Source organism: Pecten maximus, chromosome 5 (assembly GCF_902652985.1).
Source record: "Pecten maximus chromosome 5, xPecMax1.1, whole genome shotgun sequence".
Taxonomy (NCBI): Eukaryota; Metazoa; Mollusca; class Bivalvia; order Pectinida; family Pectinidae; genus Pecten; species Pecten maximus.
The window spans coordinates 14,805,042-14,826,921 of record NC_047019.1 but is presented as its reverse complement, the minus strand read 5'-3'; the positions used below and the strand labels follow the sequence as shown (position 1 = coordinate 14,826,921).

Below are 21,880 nucleotides of genomic sequence, written 5' to 3'. Positions count from 1 at the left end.
TCCACTTGTAAATTTTTACACTATCTTCATTGACTTACAGTGAGGGGCCAAGTGGTTAAGTTGTCTTGACACTTTATCACTCGCCCTCCACCTCTAGGTTGCAAGTTCGAAACCCACGTGCGTGCGGCAGTTGCCTGGTACTGACTGTAGGTCAGTGGTTTTTCCCAGGGTACTCCCGCTTTCCTCCACCTCCAAAACCTGGCACATCCTTAAATGACCCTGGCTGTTTGTAGGACGTTAGACAAAATAAACCAAATGATTGATTTACAGCGTGAGAACTTACACCCGTACCTGTCTCTGGTATGTCACACATTTAAAACAATTCACAGGTTATATAATGGGAAACAGTATCTACATAACTAATTATTGTAAACTTATCAACCTGTAGAAATTGATTTGAAATATTTGAGGCAATTGTGCCAGTTTAGCTGGAAATAAATGGCTATAACCCTGTCTGCAGCCTGCCTCAGTACTTTATGAGACACTCCAGAGCTGCTTCTCGGGGCCCTATCTCTATTTAGACCATGATTTCTGATACAGTAGTTATATATGGGAAAAACCCATTCCTGCAAATAAGCCCACTAATATGTCCAATGCGGTACATTTTAAATGCTGACAAATGTTTATTGTCCTGCAATAAGGCACCCCTCAACTTTTAGTCAAAGTTTATGTGTTGGCCCACCTCAACCCGCACCTCCACCCCACCCCCACCGCCACCTCCACCTCAACCTCACCTCAACCCTCACCCCCATCACAACCCCCACCTCCACCTCAACCCTCACCCCCACCAACGCTCTATGGCCTTTATTAGTCCCCTTCCAATGAAACTGGGGAAACCATAGATTTCCTCTCTGTCTGTCTTTGTACGTAACACCAGAGTTTGTCAGCACCCTAGCATCTTCATTCCTGAAGGGATTTAGATCTAAATATCAAAGGATCATAATATCTAGGACAAGTTCAAGTTTCAAGGTTTTTGGGTCTAAGGTCAAGGTCATTGTTCCTATTTTTAGCCAGGTCTGGTAGGGGATATGTATTGCTTTACACAGCCTGCATGTTTATTCCAGGGTTAAAATGGTAAGCAGTGTCTTGTAAGTTATAGGAACATATTCTATAAGTCAAGAACATGGTATAGTTATATATATATAAAAACAAGAAAGTTCAGTAAGTACAGTCCACATTTCTTTTTAGGGAAGTTTTCTCGAGCTCTTCACAGATTTTCAAAGAAAACAATTCTGTGTATTACACATAATTAACACTCAGGAGGTTGTTGGTAAATATAGGTTTTGTTCTAATTATAAATCGTCGGTGAAGCTGAACCTTTAATACAGGAACTGATGTGTTAAGTGGATTGTTTGTATACAGAGTTGTATATATACACAGACATCAAACAGAAAACGGAAAGAAAGTTTCAGGAAGCGTCTTTCGGAAACTGTGAACATTTCCCTGTGTCCTGCAAAAATGTTAATCTAACAGAGTTTTCTGTGTTTCAGGAAAAGATATTCCACTTCCAAAGTTTACTCGACAGAACCAGAACGATATTGGTAAGTATGTTTATATATTTTCATTCATGATTTCCTTACCTGATTTTGCACATATTTGCTAGGAAATATTTCAGATTCAGTATTTTATCAATAAATCTGCTCAATACTTTTGATTCCAGTAATCAACTCATTCCATCAATTGATGAAATATAAGATAACAATGACATAATTACAAAGAAACTAACAATGGATTGTAAATGTTACAACCTGAGATGTGTATATGAGTATTGTACTCCAAAATGACTCTTAATGTTGGTAGCTGTGAGTTTTGGTTTCTACCTGAATGGACTCAATGACATTGTCATACCTGGATTCATTTGCACAGGAAATTCAGTAGAGATATTGTAAGAGTTATTTGACATTGTAAAAATCGCTGATAATTTGGGCTAGCGTTTCTAGAGATTTTCTACTTGGTCTAAGCTCAACACATGGAGTATGCTTATTATGGCCAAATCCATTTGGGAATGAAATTATTTGGATTTTATTCAAATATGACATGTTGACTTTGTCTCAAGTCCAACTCATTTCATCCCACTATGAACTTGTCCACCATGTGATTCAGTCTTGACATATATATGGGTCTACTGAGAATGAACTGTAGGAAACTTACGGCGCTTCGTAATGTACAAAAGCATTGTGTGACTTCTTTTGCGTAATTTCTGTAAGGCCAGGAATAGACTGTAGATCTATGAACAACGTTAAACTAACTGCATTGATACAAGTATATGAAAATAGAAGCAATACAAGGTTTCTGTATTTATTCAGCAAGGAAATAGCTAGGGCAACCAATCACCAGAGAGTCGATAATGTTATACAGAATTTATTTTAAAAATAGCTGAATCTTCAACAGTAAAATACTTTTGAGTCAATTACATTGGGTGACTTAAATGTTTGGTTTGGTCCCAATTTTTTGTCTTTATTTAGGTTAATTAAACAGTGGTGTGATAAGCATATAGTCAAGTTGTATACAGCTGTGGTATCTAGTATCAGTGTTTCAGTCCCTGCCTAAATTAACACTGGAAATATTTCTACATAAGGCCTTGGCCAAAACTCCTCTTTATCTATAAGCAATGAAAATACTTATAATACAAACCCAGAAATCAACAAATCTGATATTAAACTGACAATTGTGTATTCTTTGTTTTGAAAAAAAAAAAATGTCAGAAAGGTCCATTATTCAAATGTAATTAATATGATATACATTAATTAACTACTTATTTGTAATCATAAATGTTTTTTATTTATTATTTTCCAGTAGTTTTCAATACCCAAATTTAAATTACATCAACACCTCTGTCAAAAGATTTCTTTCTGTCTCTCCATGAATACATGCACAATTTCACATTAAGAAATAATTTTAACCAGAAAAGTAACATAAGAGCCTTTGTTTTATGACCAGTTACGCAATAATAAAAATTGTATACATGCATGTACAATCTACGGGCATGATGTCTGCTGACAGATGGAATCTAGATATAGCACAGAATTTTTAAAAATAACTTAATTTCATACTGTACAGATCTGAAATACAAAGAAGTTAATACAAGTCGACAACTTCATGTTTTTTCTTACATTGGGAATGTGTATGAAATTAAATGAAATGCCAAAGTCAAAGACGGATATTATGTTTTGATGAATGGATTCATACACACAAAAGAAAAGAGGGAATCCCAACATTACTGTATAATTTATATGTAACAATGTGTTATTTGTGATAAAAATGAAAAGCAGCCTTTGTTTTTGATAAATATTGTTAGTTACACAGCTTCAGTGATTAAGTACTGGTACTTATCTATTAATCCAGAATAATTAAGTTAATTTTACGAATGACTAATTTAGCTCATGCTGCAGATTGGTGTATATATAAATGCAGTGATAAATTGTATGTAAGTTAAACATCTTTAACACAGAAAGTTTACATCATTTACATGAAATAATCAGGAATGGATACATTTTACCCTTTCAGTTTGACCCTATTAAGCAGCTACCTCAAACTTTTATTGTGCTAGAATAATGTTGACATCACCATTCCAGCAATGACATTCATAGTTGATATAAATGGCATAGGAAACCTGTGGTAGTATCCAGGGCTTTTTCTCACTGGTTTGGGAAGGAGCCTTTTTGTCTCATTTTGGGGAAAAAATTGCTGCATTGGGAAAGGCTTTTTCAGGAGTAAACTCCAAATTTTGGGAATTTGGCTTAAATATGAAATAGTTTTAATTGGGAATGGGGCGCATTAACGGCCCCAAAAAGTCCCTCAGAAAAAGCCCTTGTATCACCTTCCTATCCATACAGCGGTTAAATTTCGAATAAATTGAAGATATGCCTGTGTAATGAGTTACGGGAAAAGATGGATATAAGTTTTGAAATCTCAGGAAAAATAAATTTCAGTTAATGTCAGAATTTTTGTGTTTTTTGTTCGTTTTTTTTTTGTTCAAAAACAGTTTTTATGTTCGTTGCCACCTTGACTGATGATTGCTTGGTGGTCCTAGTCGGGGATGTGTCCTAGCCAATGACTTATTCATGTTATTGATTACACACATTCCCTGCCAGTTGATGTCTTGCTAGGTTTTCCTGCAATAGATAGGTCTGCTTTACCAAGTGATCAGCTACTGCAGTTGGAACCCTTTTCTCGGTCGTCATTGCATGCCGAGTAAATCTGAAAGTGATAGATCCTTTTATTGTCAAGCGAAGAGTGAGTTCAAGCATCAAGGTGACAAGGATCGATCAGTCTAACTCAATTAGCCGTTCTTCATGTGCGTGGAGTGAAAAGTCTCTAGATTGTGGTGGATATTGTCCGAGATCATTCCCATTTGATTTACCTGATGATTCAAATAATTGTAAAATAAACATATCTGTCCACGATGCTAAGCTGTTAATTATTTTTATTTGATTTAAAAAAAAAGAAACATTCATTTCAGGATCATCCTAAGCATCTAGATGACGTAGATCATTGTCATTTGAAATAGATTATTTCCTTCCTCGGTAGGGCATAATGATCAGAGATGAGGAGATTCGTCTCACTTAAATAGAGTTCTCCAAATCATTTAGCCTTTCTGATTGTAAAATAAAGATCTCTATTAAATCAGGTATAGAATCACTAATGATCAATAAATCTTAACATATGCTGATATCTGTAATCGTTTTATTGATTCAGCTGTATATGTTATTCTGTTTTCTGCTCCTTTTTTGGTACAGGGCTATTGATTTTTTTTTCTCTTTTCATTTTAAATGCTTTCCTTCCGGGATTTATTTGCTGATTAGTTTTGTCAAGAGGTATTTAACCAGAGAGGATGTGATCAGTGTCATTTTGGGTTAGATCAGGTGAAATATCCCTAATCCGTCCTTGGTAATTAACGTCAGACTTAAAGCTTGTATTTCCCTACAGTGTATTTCCTACATAGCCCGTTGTCCCTAGCAGACAAAGTACATGATTATAGTGATGAAGGAAGGCGGGAGTTTTGGTATTTCACCAGAAACATTTTGGAATTCTAGAAACGTCTAGATGGTATTGTCAGACAGATCTAACTTCTGTAAACACCTTCCTTTGTGTTGATCTAGGAAAGTTCCATGCATCTATTGTTTATGTGTGATATATATACAAGATTAGTTCTGGGAAGTCACACTATTTTACTACTAATTTTATTGTTTGATATGAAACAGGAAAATCATGTGTTAACTTTTATCATTCTTTACAGATAAAAGATTAGTTCCTCCACCCCAAAGTACTACCCAAGAACTTTCAGTAGCAGACAGGTAAGTGTCTATATACATATATAGATATCAAATCACAACTTAAGTCTTCTTTGTACTGTGGATAGGTAACTATGTATCCAATAACAACCCAGGACCTTTGTACTGTGGACAGGTAAATATCTTTATCCAATGACAATTCAGGACCTTTGTAATGTGGATTCTATTTATCCTATCACAACCCAGGACCTTTGTCCTGTAGACAGGTAAGTATCACAACCCAGGACCTTTTTACTGTAGACAGGTAAGTATCACAACCCAGGACCTTTGTACTGTAGACAGGTAAGTATCAAAACCCAGGACCTTTTTACTGTAGACAGGTAAGTATCAAAACCCAGGACCTTTGTACTGTAGACAGGTAAGTATCAAAACCCAGGACCTTTGTACTGTAGACAGGTAAGTATCAAAACCCAGGACCTTTGTACTGTGGACAGGTAAGTATCACAACCCAGGACCTTTCTCCTGTGAACACTTTTTGTATTTGTGATAGATAATCTCGTTATTTCTACATTAGCCATATATAATACTTACTTGTCTGACACCCTTCAACCTTTGTTGTAAATACAATAACATCTGAGATCATCTGATCGGGCTCCCTTGAGGTTGATAGTTTCTAAATATTTGTTGTTTTCATGGATTTAAAAGTTGTTTGTTGACACGTTTACTAGAATGTTTCCCTAGAGATGTTGTAATTAAAGGTTAATTAGTTTAAAACTGTTGATCCGTTTTTATGAAGTAATGTATTGTTGAATAGCAAACACAGATCTGCCAAACACTTAAAACATGTTTCTAGACGTGATGAACATGTTGGGACAATTTTGTTTTGCTTAATAACACTTTTAATTTATCTTTTAATCATGAAGAGTTTGTGGCAAGGAAATTGTTTTTGTCCATCATTTCAAGAAAAATATGAAGCACAAAAATTTCATCAAAACACTGAGCGAGGGTGAAATCCATAATGATGTAGGAAGGTGTCGAGTCAGTACACCAGCCTTATCTTCTCTTCTGTACTTGTTTCTTCCCGCTTTAAGTCTGATTGTGTCCATCCACAATGGTGGTCACCAAAATCACTCTGGGTCTCCGGTATATTGTTTTTCAAAAAATGAACACAGTGAAGTACAGAGAATTCAAGACAATTGAATAATAATTCCAAAAATTGAACAGTGTAGTTCATTATTATTATATACCAGTAGTACTGTTGAGTTACGAGATCTTGATGAAAAGAACGGATATTGAGGTGCTGAAAATTGAGGTAAGCTAGTTAAAGGGAGGCATATATAGGAGACAAGTTCAGTAGTTTTTGATGTCTGTGCTGTGATGATTCCCTAAGATATTGGAGACTTTCTGCTGATGTGTTTATGGATCTGTCCGGCTGTTTCTTCAATTGCCTGAACTGAAGGCGTGGAGGAGATTGATTACGCCCAGACGAGATGTTTGTACAGCCTGCGGTGAGGGGGGTATAGAGGTCCTGTATTTCTCACATACAGACCTGGCCTTGTTCTTACACACAATGGTTTATGTAAGATGTTTACTGTATTCTGGCTCTGTTTGTGGGTGATCTCTTATCTTCTGTTTTTGTTTTGATGGGAATGATTGGAAGAAATTTGCTGTTGGAAAAAAACAAACCCAGACGGAATTATTCTATATGGTTATGGTAAGAAGTTTATGAGTGTAGTTATTGCGGTTGGGTATTAGGTTCGGGAAAACATACGGCTTTTTTCTTTGTTAGCCTGGTGTAAGACTTGTTTAACTCACCTGGTATAAAGTGTCAGTGAGCTTTTGATACAGCAACTGACTTCTTCCTGTCAACTTGTAAAATCTAAAACTTGAGGAAATCGTGTAAACTAAAGGCAATAAGGTAAAACTGTAGAATGAAAAATATGAATGATTAAAAGGAAAGGGGTAGTGTCAATTAAAATTTCACATACAACTGATATCAATATTAATTTCAATGGAATGTGATGTTGACCGAAGATATGTGTTATGTTGACCTCAGTTGTGTGTGATATTGACCTCAGTTGTGTGTGATATTGACCTCAGTTTAGTTGTATGTGATATTGACCTCAGTTTAGTTGTATGTGATATTGACCTCAGTTTAGTTGTATGTGATATTGACCTCTGGTGTGTATAATATTGACCTCAATTGTATGTCATATTGAATATCACAGACAACTGAGGTATTGACATAGGTTGTGCATGGCATTCACCTCAGTTGTGTCAGATATTGACCTCAGTTGTATGTGACCCACACCTCAGTTGTATGTGACCTTCACCTCAGTTGTATATGACTCTCACCTCAGTTGTATGTGACCCTCACATCAGTTGTATGTGACCCTCACCTCAGTTGTATGTGACCTTCACCTCAGTTGTATATGACTCTCACATCAGTTGTATGTGACCCTCACCTCAGTTGTATGTGACTCTCACATCAGTTGTATGTGACCCTCACCTCAGTTGTATGTGACTCTCACCTCAGTTGTATGTAACTCACCTCAGTTATATGTGACCCACACCTCAGTTGTATGTGACCTTCACCTCAGTTATATGTGACCCACACCTCAGTTGTATGTGACCCACACCTCAGTTGTATGTGACCCTCACCTCAGTTGTATTTGACCCTCACCTCAGTTGTATGTGACCCTCACCTCAGTTGTATGTGACTCTCACCTCAGTTGTATGTGACTCACCTCAGTTGTATGTGACCCTCGCATCAGTTGTATGTGACTCTCACCTCAGTTGTATGTGACACATCAGTTGTATGTGAGTCTCACATCAGTTTTATGTGAGTCTCACCTCAGTTGTATGTGACTCTCACCTCAGTTGTATGTGACTCTCACCTCAGCTGTATGTGACTCTCACCTCAGCTGTATGTGACTCTCGCCTCAGTTGTATGTGACTCTCACTTCAGTTGTATGTGACTCACCTCAGTTGTATGTGACCCACACCTCAGTTGTATGTGACCCTCACCTCAGTTGTATGTGACCCACACCTCAGTTGTATTTGACCCTCACCTCAGTTGTACTTGATATTGTTTATTTTTAATTCAGGCCGCCTGTCCAAGGAAGTGCACAACAACCAATGCAAACAGCTGCTGGTCAGCTGCCTCCCCCACCTGCCAACAAAAAATCACACAGTCGTAACCTCTCTGGCCAGTACCGAAGTGTGGACCAACAGGGACAGGTAAATTTCTATTTATAAAGGGAAGATGGTTATACATGATGCAAGTCTTACAGCCTTGAGATGTTGTAAGTCCTACATTCCTCACTGTTAAACCCACATGTTTTAAGAGATCTAACATAACAATAAGTTTATGTATATGAGGGTCGTATCTCGATATACGATCTAACTACACAAACAGTGTCAATTAGGCCATCTTTCCTGTTACCAGGATTTTAACAGCTACTTCTCCCAGGCTTTTATTGATATGGTGCTATACTATTGATTTTGTTTAAGTTGCTTCTTGTAAAAGTATTCTTCCAATGAAGAAATTCAAATTTAAAGTAACAACAAATAAAAATCTTGAAATGTTTTCAGTGTAAAACTTAAATTTCGTTTTTCAGATTAATTCCAGAGACGATTCTCCACACAATGCAAAATCTCCACCTTTCTCTCCGAAACAATCTCCACCCTCCTCTCCACCAGTCATACCCCCTACCCAGAATGCAATACAACCAATCCCAACAGCTTCCACCATTCCAGCGGTTGTCCCGGTGACAGCCAATCAGAACTCATTTCCAGCCAACACTCCGACAGTGATTCCTAGTGGAGCTCAGACCACGATTCAAACAGGACCCAGTGGGGGACCAAGTGGAGGGCCTCCAGCCGGTTATGTTGCTAACTCAATGAATTCCACACACGAAGCTGGCTGGGCATCATTTGAGGATGATGGGAGTGAATGCCATGGTAAGACTAGACACTGCTCCATTATTTCTCAAGACTTCGATAGATTATTAACTTTTAATGGTAATGGTATACTTTTAATGAACAGTATTCTAAAACAGGAGTATTCCATTTATCAATGAACTTATTGTGATATTAGAAATAGTTGGTAACAGTTATATACCAAAAATTATTGAAAGGGAAAATAATAAAACCTTTACTTATGGATCAGTGCTATTTCCCTGCTGATATTGATAAAAGATATAGAGCTTTTACTTCAGAATTTGTGAAATTCCAACAGATATAGAAATGAAAAATGTAGGACATTCACTTAAGTAATCATGATCTATAACAACAGATATTGTAATCAAAAGTGTAGGACATTTACTTCAGTAACAGTGATATATAAAAACAGATATTGAAATCAAAAGTGAAGAACATTCACTTCAGTGACAATGATATAACAAATAAACTGAAATCAAAAGTTTATGACATTTACTTCAATACAATTGTTATATAACAACAGATATTGAAATCAAACATTTATGACATTTACTTCAATACAATTGTTATATAACAACAGATATTGAAATCAAACATTTATGACATTTACTTCAATACAATTGTTATATAAAAACAGATATTGAAATCAAAAGTGTAGGACATTTACTTCAGTAACAATGATATAACAAATAGACTGAAATCAAAAGTGTAGGACATTTACTTCAGTAAAAATAATGCCCAAAAAATGGAAATGAAATAAAGTGAAATCAAAAGTTTATGACATTTACTTCAATACAATTGATATATAACAACAGATATTGAAATCAAACATGACATTTACTTCAATAACAGTGAAATATAGCAACAAATGAAATCAAAAGTGAAGAACATTTACTTCGGTAACAATGATATAACAAATAGACTGAATTCAAAAGTATAGGACATTTACTTCAGTAACAATGATATATAACAACATATACTGAAATCAAATATGTTGGACATTTACCTCAGAAACAATGATGCCCAAAAAATGGAAATGAAAAGTTAAATGTTTACTTCAGAGGAATAAAAAGTGTTTGGGTGTTTGACAATGCCTGTACACTGTTCCTTTGTGTCGGATGTCAGAGTCGGGGAACATTAGACAAACACAACAAGACTTCCACGTGTAATGGAGGAAATGGCCTCGCCAATAAATCACTTTGTATCACATTTCTGTGTGGTAATGACATCAGAAACCATTCAACATTTAACTAAAATGTAAATGTTATATTGATTTTCAATAAGTTCCGATATAGTTTCATTACACTTGGGCTGTCACATCGACAACGGAATAAATAATGCCAAGAAATGTTCGAGCGAAATACGTGTACAGATGTCGGTTTCCATCCTGGTTTCAGACTTGTCTATCAGGCTTGGACAGATTTTGATGAAGTAGGGTTTCAGATTGTAATTGCTGACACTCCCGATATGCTGTCCGAGAACTTAGACACCACAAAATTGAAGTTTCAAGCATTCACTCTGGCACTTCCCAGTTTTGAATTGACAATGTAGAAGCTGATCAACGTATCAGGAATTCTGGCTATTAATGCTGGGACCAGAAACAGAAAGATTGTTTTTCAATACATCAGAACGAAATTGCTCATTTTGATATTGCTGTTTTGTATCGTGCACTTGTATTGAAATAAGAAAATTGATCTGTATGCAACGAGGATAAAGAACTCTATTTGGCATAATAAGAGTTTGTCAAAGAATTTTTTGTCTTTAGAACTATACCGTATTCATCTTAATAATTCACTATGTACTTACAAAAACACTCATAGTACCATAGAGCCCATAAACTTGGCCTTTAACTTGTTTCATACTTTGTATTATGATATCAATAAAGTTTCTTTACTTATATACCTGGTATATAATATAGTGATTTTGGGTCTCAAACATTTTAGCCCTCATACCTACCGTATTTTTCTAAAGACTATATGGCTATTGTTGGACTTGCTCAAATTCTGAGCACTAATGCGCTAATTGCTGGTTTAGGACTAAATGCACTAATTGCTGGTTTAGGACTAAATGCACTAATTGCTGGTTTCTGGCCTCGCCTGAAAAAATTCCTAGGAAAATACCTAATGTATATACAACGGAGATGTTGAAGCCATACTAGCTAGCTATGACAATATGCTAACTATGACAATCCTGATTTGTACATTTTATTCTTCATTTTATCTCCTCAGGTTTACTTAGTACTTATTTTACCTCCACAGGTTTACTCGGTACTTATTTTACCTCCACAGGTTTACTTGGTACTTATTTTACATCCACAGGTTTACTTGGTACTTATTTTACATCCACAGGTTTACTTGGTACTTATTTTACATCCACAGGTTTACTTGGTACTTATTTTACATCCACAGGTTTACTTGGTACTTATTTTACCTCCACAGGTTTACTCAGTGCTTATTTTACATCCACAGGTTTACTCAGTACTTATTTTACCTCCACAGGTTAAATTTACTCATTACTGATTTTACCTCCACAGGTTTACTCGGTACTTATTTTACCTCCACAGGTTAACTTGGTACTTATTTTACCTCCACAGGTTTACTCAGTGCTTATTTTACATCCACAGGTTTACTCAGTACTTATTTTACCTCCACAGGTTAAATTTACTCATTACTGATTTTACCTCCACAGGTATACTTGGTACTTATTTTACCTCTACAGGTTTACTCAGTACTTATTTTACATCCACAGGTTTACTTGGTACTTATTTTACATCCACAGGTTTACTCAGTGCTTATTTTACCTCCACAGGTTTACTCTGTACTTATTTTATGTCTACAGGTTTACTTGGTACTTATTTTACATCCACAGGTTTACTCAGTACTTATTTTACCTCCATAGGTTTACTCGGTACTTATTTTACATCCACAGGTTTACTTGGTACTTATTTTACATCCACAGGTTTACTCGGTACTTATTTTACATCCACAGGTTTACTTGGTACTTATTTTACCTCCACAGGTTAAATTTATTCAGTACTTATTTTACCTCCACAGGTTTACTCGGTACTGGTCCAAAGAAAACATATAACTTAGAAGCCCCAGGATTTGATTCGTCGTCTATAAGTTCTGACCCGGAGAGTGTTGACGATATCTGGAGTATTAATGAAGAACAAAGAGATTACTATGTAAAACAATTCCAAATCATGCAACCTGACCTTGGTGGTGCAATATTAGGTAAGTCTAAAGGTCACTTAGGTCTTGTTTGGAAGGTATTGGTCATCTCTATAGCTACAAAACTGTTGAAAAAATGTGTTGGTTTACGTCCCTTCCATGTTACGGGGAGTAAAGGGATCGGAAAGTGGCATAGTGTCACCCATGACTGACTGTTATCACTCCAGCAAATTTATTTCCTCTTCAGAATCCGATTAAATGGAAAGATCAAGTATTAGCATGAAAGTTTGTTTTTTAACAGTTCTAAGGCCTTAGTTAAGGTCACTGTAACTATTTATAGAAAATCTTGAAATTCATTTTAATACATATTTTGATCAAACTATGTGCAAAGGTCATGTATGAGAATACCATGAATGAGTTAAACTTTCAAGGTGCCAAGGTCAAGGTCAACTTCCAATTCAGAGATACAATGCATTTGACAAACGTTGATACTAGTTTTCATAGGAGTAGGGTCATTCATATCTTAAAGACAGTTATAGTTTATCCATCCCTTAATAGAGCTTATGAAATAAGTTATGAATGCTTAGAATTTCAATCAAAATAAAATTGTATACATGTTTACCACTTGGTAATGCTAAATAGAATGGGGTTTAAAATTAAGGTTTTGATTTTGTAGGCGGGATTGCAAAAGATTTCTTTGAAAAGTCAAAACTACCAGTGCATGAATTATCCAAGATCTGGTAAGTATGATTTTTAGCTTGGCTTTCCAAACTGGAAAGACCAAAAAATTATATTTTGTAAACCAAATTCAGGTAAGGTTGTAAGTATGAATAGCATGTTTTATGTAAGTTAATTAAAAAAAAAAATTATGATCTGGTATTTGTAGTGGTGTTGAAAGATGAATGGCTAACTTTTGTAGTTCTGCCATACCTTTAAAGTTGATTGGTAATTCACAAGTAAAACTAAAAACTAGAGAAAAGTTGTATTGGGTATAGTCTCTACATTATTTTACTTTAACCATGTAAGTTTTCCAGTTGTCCCTAATTCAAATTATCCAAGTTTATTGCTAAGATAAAGCAGAGTTTTGACTTGGACTAGAGAAACTTTTAATTATATAACGACTACAATTATAGCTTGATTATCTCAAAGTTTGAGATAATGGAGTTATACTTTATTGGTAGTTTACATGTACATGGACAACTAATGTATTTGTACACGTATTGTTATTTTGTAGGCAGTTGTCTGATTTGAACCGTGACGGTGCGTTATCTTTAGAGGAGTTCTGTATAGCTATGCATTTGGTGGTGTTACGGAGAAATGAAATAGAACTGCCGGACCGACTTCCCTTTTCTCTCATGCCATACTCTGCTTTTACGAATGGTGAGCTAAATCTGTCACATGGTATGTTAAATAACACATTCTATATCTGTCACTATCATACATAAAATATAAATAAGAATATTTCATTTCTATTTCTGATTTAACTTGATGTCTAATGTAAGAATTGATTCTTAAGCATATTTAAATTTTAAAATGATTAATGGTAAGCCTTAAGCTTCTATGATATATTACTAATCCTAATCAGGTGCCCCTCAGAACAAACTTATAAACAATTGATGATAAGAATTACGGCCAATGATGTCACAATTACAATATTCTTCACTGTAAAGTATTTTCCCATGCTAGCAATATATATCTTCTTGAATTTTCAATTAATTGAAAAAGATTAAAGCAAATTCAAAAACACATTTCATGTATAAAATCAGGTTGATTTCCTTGATATTGTAGAGGAACCATTTGCTGCAGACCTGCCCCCAGGAAGTACCCTTAAACGGACCACGCCCCCTTCTTCACCGCCAGCCCAGCAGAGTGGGGGAGCCCATTGGGCCCAGTCCCTGATCCAAGAGTCACCCCAAACCTCCAGCGAGATGTCCTCGCCAAGCATCAAACCTGCCAACTTTGAGTTCTCCAAACCAGTACCTTCTGATCCTGTTAGTATTCAATCAGTGTAATTCAGGGTTTGTGCTTGGTATTTTAAAATGGAGTCTCTCTGTATAATCTAATAAAAATCGGAGTCTCAATTTTCATTTTCTATGCTGCAGAAGGGTACAGAGGCCGCTCCAACACAAACTCTGATTAAAGTTTATGAGATATTCTTCACTGCATTTGCTAGTTTTAATTTTATACCATATTTATTCTTAAAAACACTCCAGGATGAGAAATTCTTCAACGTGGGGATATTGTCAGATGCATAAATGATGATATTACATATATGGAATTGACTATAGACAGCATTGATTCTATTGTGTAAATAGTGATATTATATGGAACTGACAATAGACAGCACTGATTCTATTGTGTAAATGACATTTGTAAATCAGTCAATGTATCCAAGATATTGTCATGAATAACAAATGAACATATTTCTACTTAACTCAAGGTGCTGAAATAAGTAAATGTATGTGTAGGGAAGTACTTTGTTGGCCCACTAACATGTATCCTATGGAATGAAACATAAAGAAAATAGTACCTGTTTAGCTCACCTGCAGGCCCATAGGAAAATAATTGTAATATAACTTAAATGAAACCATGATTACTGAAATATCCAGGTGAGCGATGCTGGGCGTCTTGTTAGACAATGACTTTACCTATATGTGATAAGTTATGGATATGCCAACCACCCACCCCATCTGTCTGTAACTTAATTGGTATTTTCACCTTTCAGGAAGCCAAAATTGTTCATCCTGTGGCAGTGAGAATGTCACCAGAGAGTCAACGGTACCCACCCGAGGGGGTGGAAAGGGGTAGGGCGTTTTCAGGTATTGTGGCTGCTAGTGTGTGCGGCTTTCTACTAACTCTCTCTATCTCTCTCACTCTACAGATGTTCCTTAACTGTGAGTTATTGGATAACAAGGAATGATCCATTAAGGTCTGGCCATTTTAGATTCACACAAACAAGGATAGACCTTCATGAAAAGAATTTGATTATAATCCAAAGAAATAGATCCATAACGATTCCTGACTATGAAATAAAGGTCTGATTTGTACAAAAAAAATTAACTAGTAAAGGTAAATGGACCCAATCACAAAAATCGTTGAAACTGGTTAGTGTTGATGAACTCCATCTTGAATGACTTTTGTTAACGTTATAGATTACCCGCAGCACCATTACTTTTTCTAGTCTGCACAGTAACATTCAGAATTTGGATAGAAAATCTTGTTAAGTCCATTCTTCAATCTATTACAGTAAATTAAATTCATTTACCTTTACTGTGAAACAAATGCAAATATCAATAGATTTTGAAAGGCAGACAAGAGGAAAGTCTCTGAAATGACAATTTTTTTTAAACAGAAAAGAAATTTTGATTTGGAAACATGTTGAAAAGAAGTAGACATATGGCTGCTAGGTTTTCTCTCTTCCTGTCACACCATGGTCATCACCTGGTGTCTCAGCTTAGCTTTGAGCTTATGTGTTAATAATGTTAATTAATGTACCACTTGTATCATACAACAGACCCTTGGCTAAAAAATCCTTTCTTTACCATAGCTTACCTTAGTCTTCTACCCTATCTAGAACTGCATTAGTGCTTATTTAGAAATATAACATAGATAAGTTTGCTACAACAAAACCAAAGAAGAAATTTTATGTTGAGTTGTCTCCCTTCCTGCAAGGCACTCTTAAGATTTTTTATTTTTTTTTCAAGATTTTTAGAAATTTTCTTTCCTTGCAATTTACACATGGAAATTAAATGTAGAAATATTACATTACTTGAACTTTTTGCTAGTTATCTTTATAAAATATTTTTGAACAAATCAAAATTAAAAAAAAAATTAATAAGTAAATAGATAGAAATATATATTTTGATATACTAAAATGCCAGAGCACAGTTTTCCCTTGTCTGAGTATACCTTTGTACCTATCAGTGCATGGTAGAACCTATCACAGTTTAGTGTTTATAGATTGCATGGTTAGATGCATGATTTTCCTTTTGTATATATTGCTTGTACAACATTGTAATTGTATAAGTTTCTGTAAATTTCAGGTAATCAATAATATTTTATAAAATTATTTATCTGTTTGCCTAAAAAGTTCTGTTAAGAATGATACTATCTATTGTGACCAGTATTCATTTAAGTGATAAATTAGTTCCCTAGTTTTTTATTGAGAAATTCTAAATAATGCATGAGAATCCTTGAGGAATCCTAAGTAGTTTCTGGCCGGACTGTTCTAGTTACAAAAAAGATTCTTGTGAAATACCTACACTACATTATACAGTTATCATCACAATGTGTTCAGTGAAATAAGAATCAAAACCATTTTATTTTTTTTTATTTTTTTTTAAGAATTTGACATTTTGGCTGACAGGTTATCATGGTAAGTTTTTAATTTAAAAAAAAATATATATTCAAAGATAAGATAAAAGTGTGATTTTCACCTCACCGGTTTTATGGGACCTTGTGTTTGGTCCTGTGTCGTGATAGAGCAGTCTAGCCAGTATACATTACTTACCATGTTGAGTTGGCTGTTGTTTGGCTTGGTTTCTCTTTCTTGCACATTTGGTGTCTGAATGTTTCCAGAGCCAGCCCCACTTGTTGACACCTCATTTTCCGACCAATCAGAACCCTTGCAGACCGATCCTAACATGTCCACTGCAGCAACCACTATTACCACAGTTACCGTGACAACCAAACAGCGGTCCAACACAGAGACTAGTTATACTGCTGAAACAACTCCTACCGTCCAACAAAACGACTCTGGTGCTGGCAGTAAAGCTGCGCCCGCTAGTCAAGGGCCCATAACTCTTGTCAGTAGGCCACGGCCGGTGCCAAAGAAAGCCAATCCAGGTACATTGATCAGACAGTCCTCGGACAATTACCTACTATATAACTATATATATAACAGGAATATTATGATTACATTTTAGGCATTGTTGAGTTACACTGTAAGATATGTATATAATAAAAATTATAATGAATCAGTGAAATCAATCCTCAAAGTCAAGATTCATCAAGGACATCAAAGAATTAATCCTTAAAGCCGAGATTTTTATAAGGGCATCAAAGAAATTAATCCTTAAAGTTCAGATTTCTATTAAAGGCATCAAAGAATATAAAATCTTGAAGCCAAAATTCCTATTAGGGCATCATAGAAATTAAATCCTTGAAGCCAAGATTCGTTTTAGGGCATCGAAGAAATTAAAATCTTGAAGCCAGGATTCCTATTTGGGCATCAAAGAAATTAAAATCTTGAAACCAACATTCCTATTAGGGCATCGAAGAAATTAAAACCTTGTAGCCAAGATTCATAAAAGGGGATCAAAGAAATTAATCTTTAAAGTCAAACTAAGTACTAAGGCATTCAAGAAATTAATCTTTAAAGGTGGGGATCATTATAGATCATCAAAAAATCCTTTTACCTGGTCGGTGGTAGGCAGGATTTGTTTCTAAACATAATTTGATGTTCATGATAATGTGTTAGTGGTCTGAGGTAAGTAGTATCTTTATGTGTCTCATCACTCACTGTGCCCAAACAAATTGTAATACAATTCTAATCATAAACCATATACCTAGTAATTTACTGTATGTGTATGTGAGATATCTGATCATGAACATAGCTGTAGTGTGCATGTTTAACTGGCTCATACTTCTAATGATGAGGAGGAGGAGGATAATGAAGATGTTTTGATAGCATGCTCCTTGTCCGACTGCATGAAGGATATTCTAAACACTCTTTACTTTTGTCCTTGTTTACCTACACTTTAATTTCCAGCATTCGTTTGAGGTTGTAGATCTTCCATATGAAGTGGGAATGAACGTTTTATGATTTTGTGACCTGGTGTGTTGTAGATGTAGTAGTTCTATGTTATAGATTGTATGAGCATTTTAGTTTGTATAAAAACACTCAAACTTGGTGAGAAAAGTGCCCAGGTGTTGGTGTTAAGTCAAGAAAACAGTATAGCAAATGTATATTGGAGCTTAATATCTGTTGACAAGGATAAACATCTAGAAGATGAAGAAACATAATTAACCTAAATTTTGATATTAAACATTTTACTCTTCTCATCTATAACAATACAAATGAAACTGTTTACTCATATGACTTTGAGAAAATAAACACTTAAATTTGAAATACATTTTCACAGAAGCAACTTTGTGATAGTGAATTCTCCCAACATGAAAATAGCCATATCTATTGGTAATCAGCCGATTCTATATCCTTATAAAGCCAGGTAAACTCAATGAAATGGAGACATGTTTGGTAATAAAACTAGTCTATGATTCAGAAAAACCTGACAATGGTTACCTCCCTTTGCATGTTCTGCCAGGTTTTCACTGTCAAACAGAATTTTTACAAAATTTACCCATTTGTTTGAAAAACTGGTGTGATGAAAAATAATCATTTAAAACAGAAGAAAGCAAATGTGACAGAAGTATCAATCTGGAGATTGTGCATACCTTTTGATTTAAATGTTGCCGTTTTAGTGGGAAAAAGAAAGTAAGAATCGGATTCACAAAATCATACTCATGACTGGTCCAGTATATTTATTACGCTATTATTGATCTTATTTAAGAATTCATGTCCAGTAACAATCTACAGCAGGCATGAAAATGTTTCTGGCTCATTCTAAAGATTGTCTGTAGGTCATCATGGAGTTATTGTCAGTATACGCAAATTATTACCTCCTTTTGATATCTTCTCTAGTACCAGGGGGCGTTGGTGGTCTCCTTATACCAGTACCAGTGACTAGTCAACCTGGGACTGGAGAAGGGGCTGTGGATCGACCTCCGCTATCATCTACTCACAGTTTAGACAATGTCGTAAACCAGGAACCTCCTCGACCTCCTCCGCGGCCCGGGGCTCAGCCTCACAGCCGCAGTCTGTCTGTGGATCTCATAGGTATAGGTAGGTAACCAGGATAGTCATTACTCAACTTAAGGAGTTCCAATAAAAAAGGTGTGCTTCACAATTTTTGAAATGATGAGGCATGTTAATTGCTTATCTCTTCTTTAATTTCCAGAGCAGTTTTTCACCGAAATTTTAACTTATTTAACAATTTGGTATTTGACCTAAGTGTTATTTAATATCATTGTACAGGTCTTTCCACGCCCCCAGCTGTTCCACCGAGAACCTCACCCAAAGATGTAAGTACTGGACATGTGTACACTAAAATCTATGAGATTATCTAGCCCAGACAAACCCTGTTTAAGACATCTTCAATTACATCCACATGATAATGGTGTAATGATGCAGGTGTGAATATTATATCCAAATATAAAGATAGTACAAAAACAATATTATAACAAAAGAATATGTTTTAATCATAAGAGGCTGATTAATTAGTACCGTACTCGGAAATAAGCCCTACTTTGCAATAAGCCCCCTCCCATTTCTATCAAGTCATTTGGTACTTGCAGGTCTACATTTGGTAATAAGCCCAGTACCTGATTTTGTTCTTGTCCTGAATATCTTGTGGCATATGAAGTTGATCCGGATGTTGATAAAATAAAATCTAAAAAACAAATCTTTCTTTAATGAATAAATGATACTGTACATGATCTTATTAAGCGCACCACTTTTGTGTGTGTAAGTGCACAGTTCGCTGATTAGGTTAATTATGGTATTGTGGATAAGTCTACTATTTCCTGTGTGTTTACCTAGATTTTTATGTCAACATTCTATAAAAACAAACATGTAATTTGTGTTTCCAGAGTCCAGCCTATCGGCGGACAGCTGATGGGGCAGTTGTAGTGACAGATAAAAAAAACAAATTTCCAGAAGTTAAAAAATTTGAGTCAATTCCTTCACAAGAAGTTTTAGTCCTCCCTGAAATAGATTCTGTTGATGGGTCCAAGTCTGTGGAGGATTCTGACAGAACGCGAAGAAATCTCTCGCAGGATTACACAAAACTGGTAAGTCTTCATCGATAATGTGATAACAGTCTGGCGAGCGTTTGGAATCTATAATATCACTAAATCTGTTAGCTTTGGAGTAGCTCCTTCAGTATCTGTAAATGTGTTTTATGTTACTTTGTGATTTTCAAGGTGTACCTATACAGTACACATTTTCAAAATTTTCAAAATTGACTAAAAAATTAAGATATTTAATTTACGATTGAGACTACAAACTGCATTTGAGAAAATTGGTTTCTCTACAATTGAATCAAATATCAAAAGTTATAAATTTTTACAATGTTAAGATATCCGTTGTATGTATACATGTATAATATTTACTTGTGAGTATGACATCACTTTGTATAGGATATATACAGCACCTGTACTGGATGATACTATCATATGTTCTTATTTGACAGGAACCCAATGTTTCCCAGGGACCAGAGTCAGGAGGTAAGATTTCATAGATTAAGGAAAACAACAATTGACAATAAACTTAAATGTATTGACAATTGAACAGCCATTATAAATGTTATCGATACAAAAACTGTACAAGATAGTTGGCATCATAGACCTATTCTTAATAACTTTAACATCAAAAGAATAGTTTGATGATCAAAGAAAGCATTATTGAATTCAAAATATTTGAAGTGTTTTACTTGTATAAAACCACTGTTTTCCGTTACAGACAGTACAACATCGTCGGGCGGAGTGAAGGTGAGTAAAACAAATCCTGTTTTTTCTTATCTGGATAAAGATGTTAATTTTCCTTTCCTGTGTAAACTAAAACTCATGTACCATTTGTGTGAAATATACCTGTGTTCTCTTTAACTGTATACATAGTCCATAGGGTGTGTAGGAGAGGACATATGTCATACTGCGCAAAAGAAAATCTAAAGCATTTGATTGGTCAATTACTTAGCTGTAAAGTCGCTCTTGGGTACAAAGTAAAAAGTCCCTCTCGGATACAAAATATAAAAAGTCCCATGCAGTTTCAAAGAGCGATAACTCCCACAGCAATGGCAGAATCTTTATGGTCCGCCCACCTATAGCAGACAACATTTCTGCAAAAAAAATTAGGTGTTATTTTAATAAATATTTTGGTTAATAAAAAGATGATGTTTGGGTTATTGATTTTTCCCATATAGTTCTTATTATCCCCTCGCGACGAAAGTCGGGGAGGGAATATAGCGTTCCGTTCTTACGTACCTAAGTACGTACGTACGTATGTTCACTTTTTGTCAGCGCTCTTGTGACTTCATTTTTGAACGGATTCTGACCAAACATCATATATGGGACCAGCATGGGAATACCTCGACCGAGTTCGTGTTTCAGGGTGCCAAGGTCAAGGTCACCGTTACTATTTATAGAAAATCTTTGTCAGCACTCTTGCAACTTCATTTCCGAACGGATCCTGACCAAATTCATATATGGGTCCAGCATGGGAATACCTCGAACGTGTTCGTGTTTCAGGGTGCCAAAGTCAAGGTTAAGGTCACTGTTACTATTTATAGAAAATCTTTGTCAGCACTCTTGCGACTTCATTTCTGAACGGATCCTGACCAAACTTCATATATGGGTCCAGCATGGAAATACCTCGAACGAGTTCATGTTTTAGGGCGCCAATGTCAAGGCCAATGT

The 21,880-nt window shown here is 35.5% G+C and overlaps 1 protein-coding gene across 5 annotated transcripts in view; it reads left to right on the top strand.

Annotated features, from left to right (window-relative positions):
• The window catches only part of LOC117327265 (ralBP1-associated Eps domain-containing protein 1-like), an 85,707-nt gene that overhangs the window by 51,332 nt on the left and 12,495 nt on the right, over window positions 1-21,880 (top strand). Inside the window, exons 3-17 of one of the 5 annotated variants that reach the window (XM_033884180.1) lie at window positions 1,491-1,541; window positions 5,240-5,297; window positions 8,342-8,474; window positions 8,855-9,197; window positions 12,230-12,409; window positions 13,023-13,086; window positions 13,581-13,726; window positions 14,135-14,337; window positions 15,072-15,165; window positions 16,925-17,191; window positions 19,050-19,250; window positions 19,443-19,489; window positions 20,057-20,257; window positions 20,659-20,692; window positions 20,928-20,956. In XM_033884180.1, the coding sequence (XP_033740071.1) occupies window positions 1,491-1,541; window positions 5,240-5,297; window positions 8,342-8,474; window positions 8,855-9,197; window positions 12,230-12,409; window positions 13,023-13,086; window positions 13,581-13,726; window positions 14,135-14,337; window positions 15,072-15,165; window positions 16,925-17,191; window positions 19,050-19,250; window positions 19,443-19,489; window positions 20,057-20,257; window positions 20,659-20,692; window positions 20,928-20,956 (2,051 nt within the window). Of the gene's footprint in view, window positions 1-1,490; window positions 1,542-5,239; window positions 5,298-8,341; window positions 8,475-8,854; window positions 9,198-12,229; window positions 12,410-13,022; window positions 13,087-13,580; window positions 13,748-14,134; window positions 14,338-15,071; window positions 15,166-16,924; window positions 17,192-19,049; window positions 19,251-19,442; window positions 19,490-20,056; window positions 20,258-20,658; window positions 20,693-20,927; window positions 20,957-21,880 lie in introns of all 5 variants that reach the window. The other 4 variants (XM_033884179.1, XM_033884178.1, XM_033884182.1 and 1 more) reach the window with 4 other exon arrangements.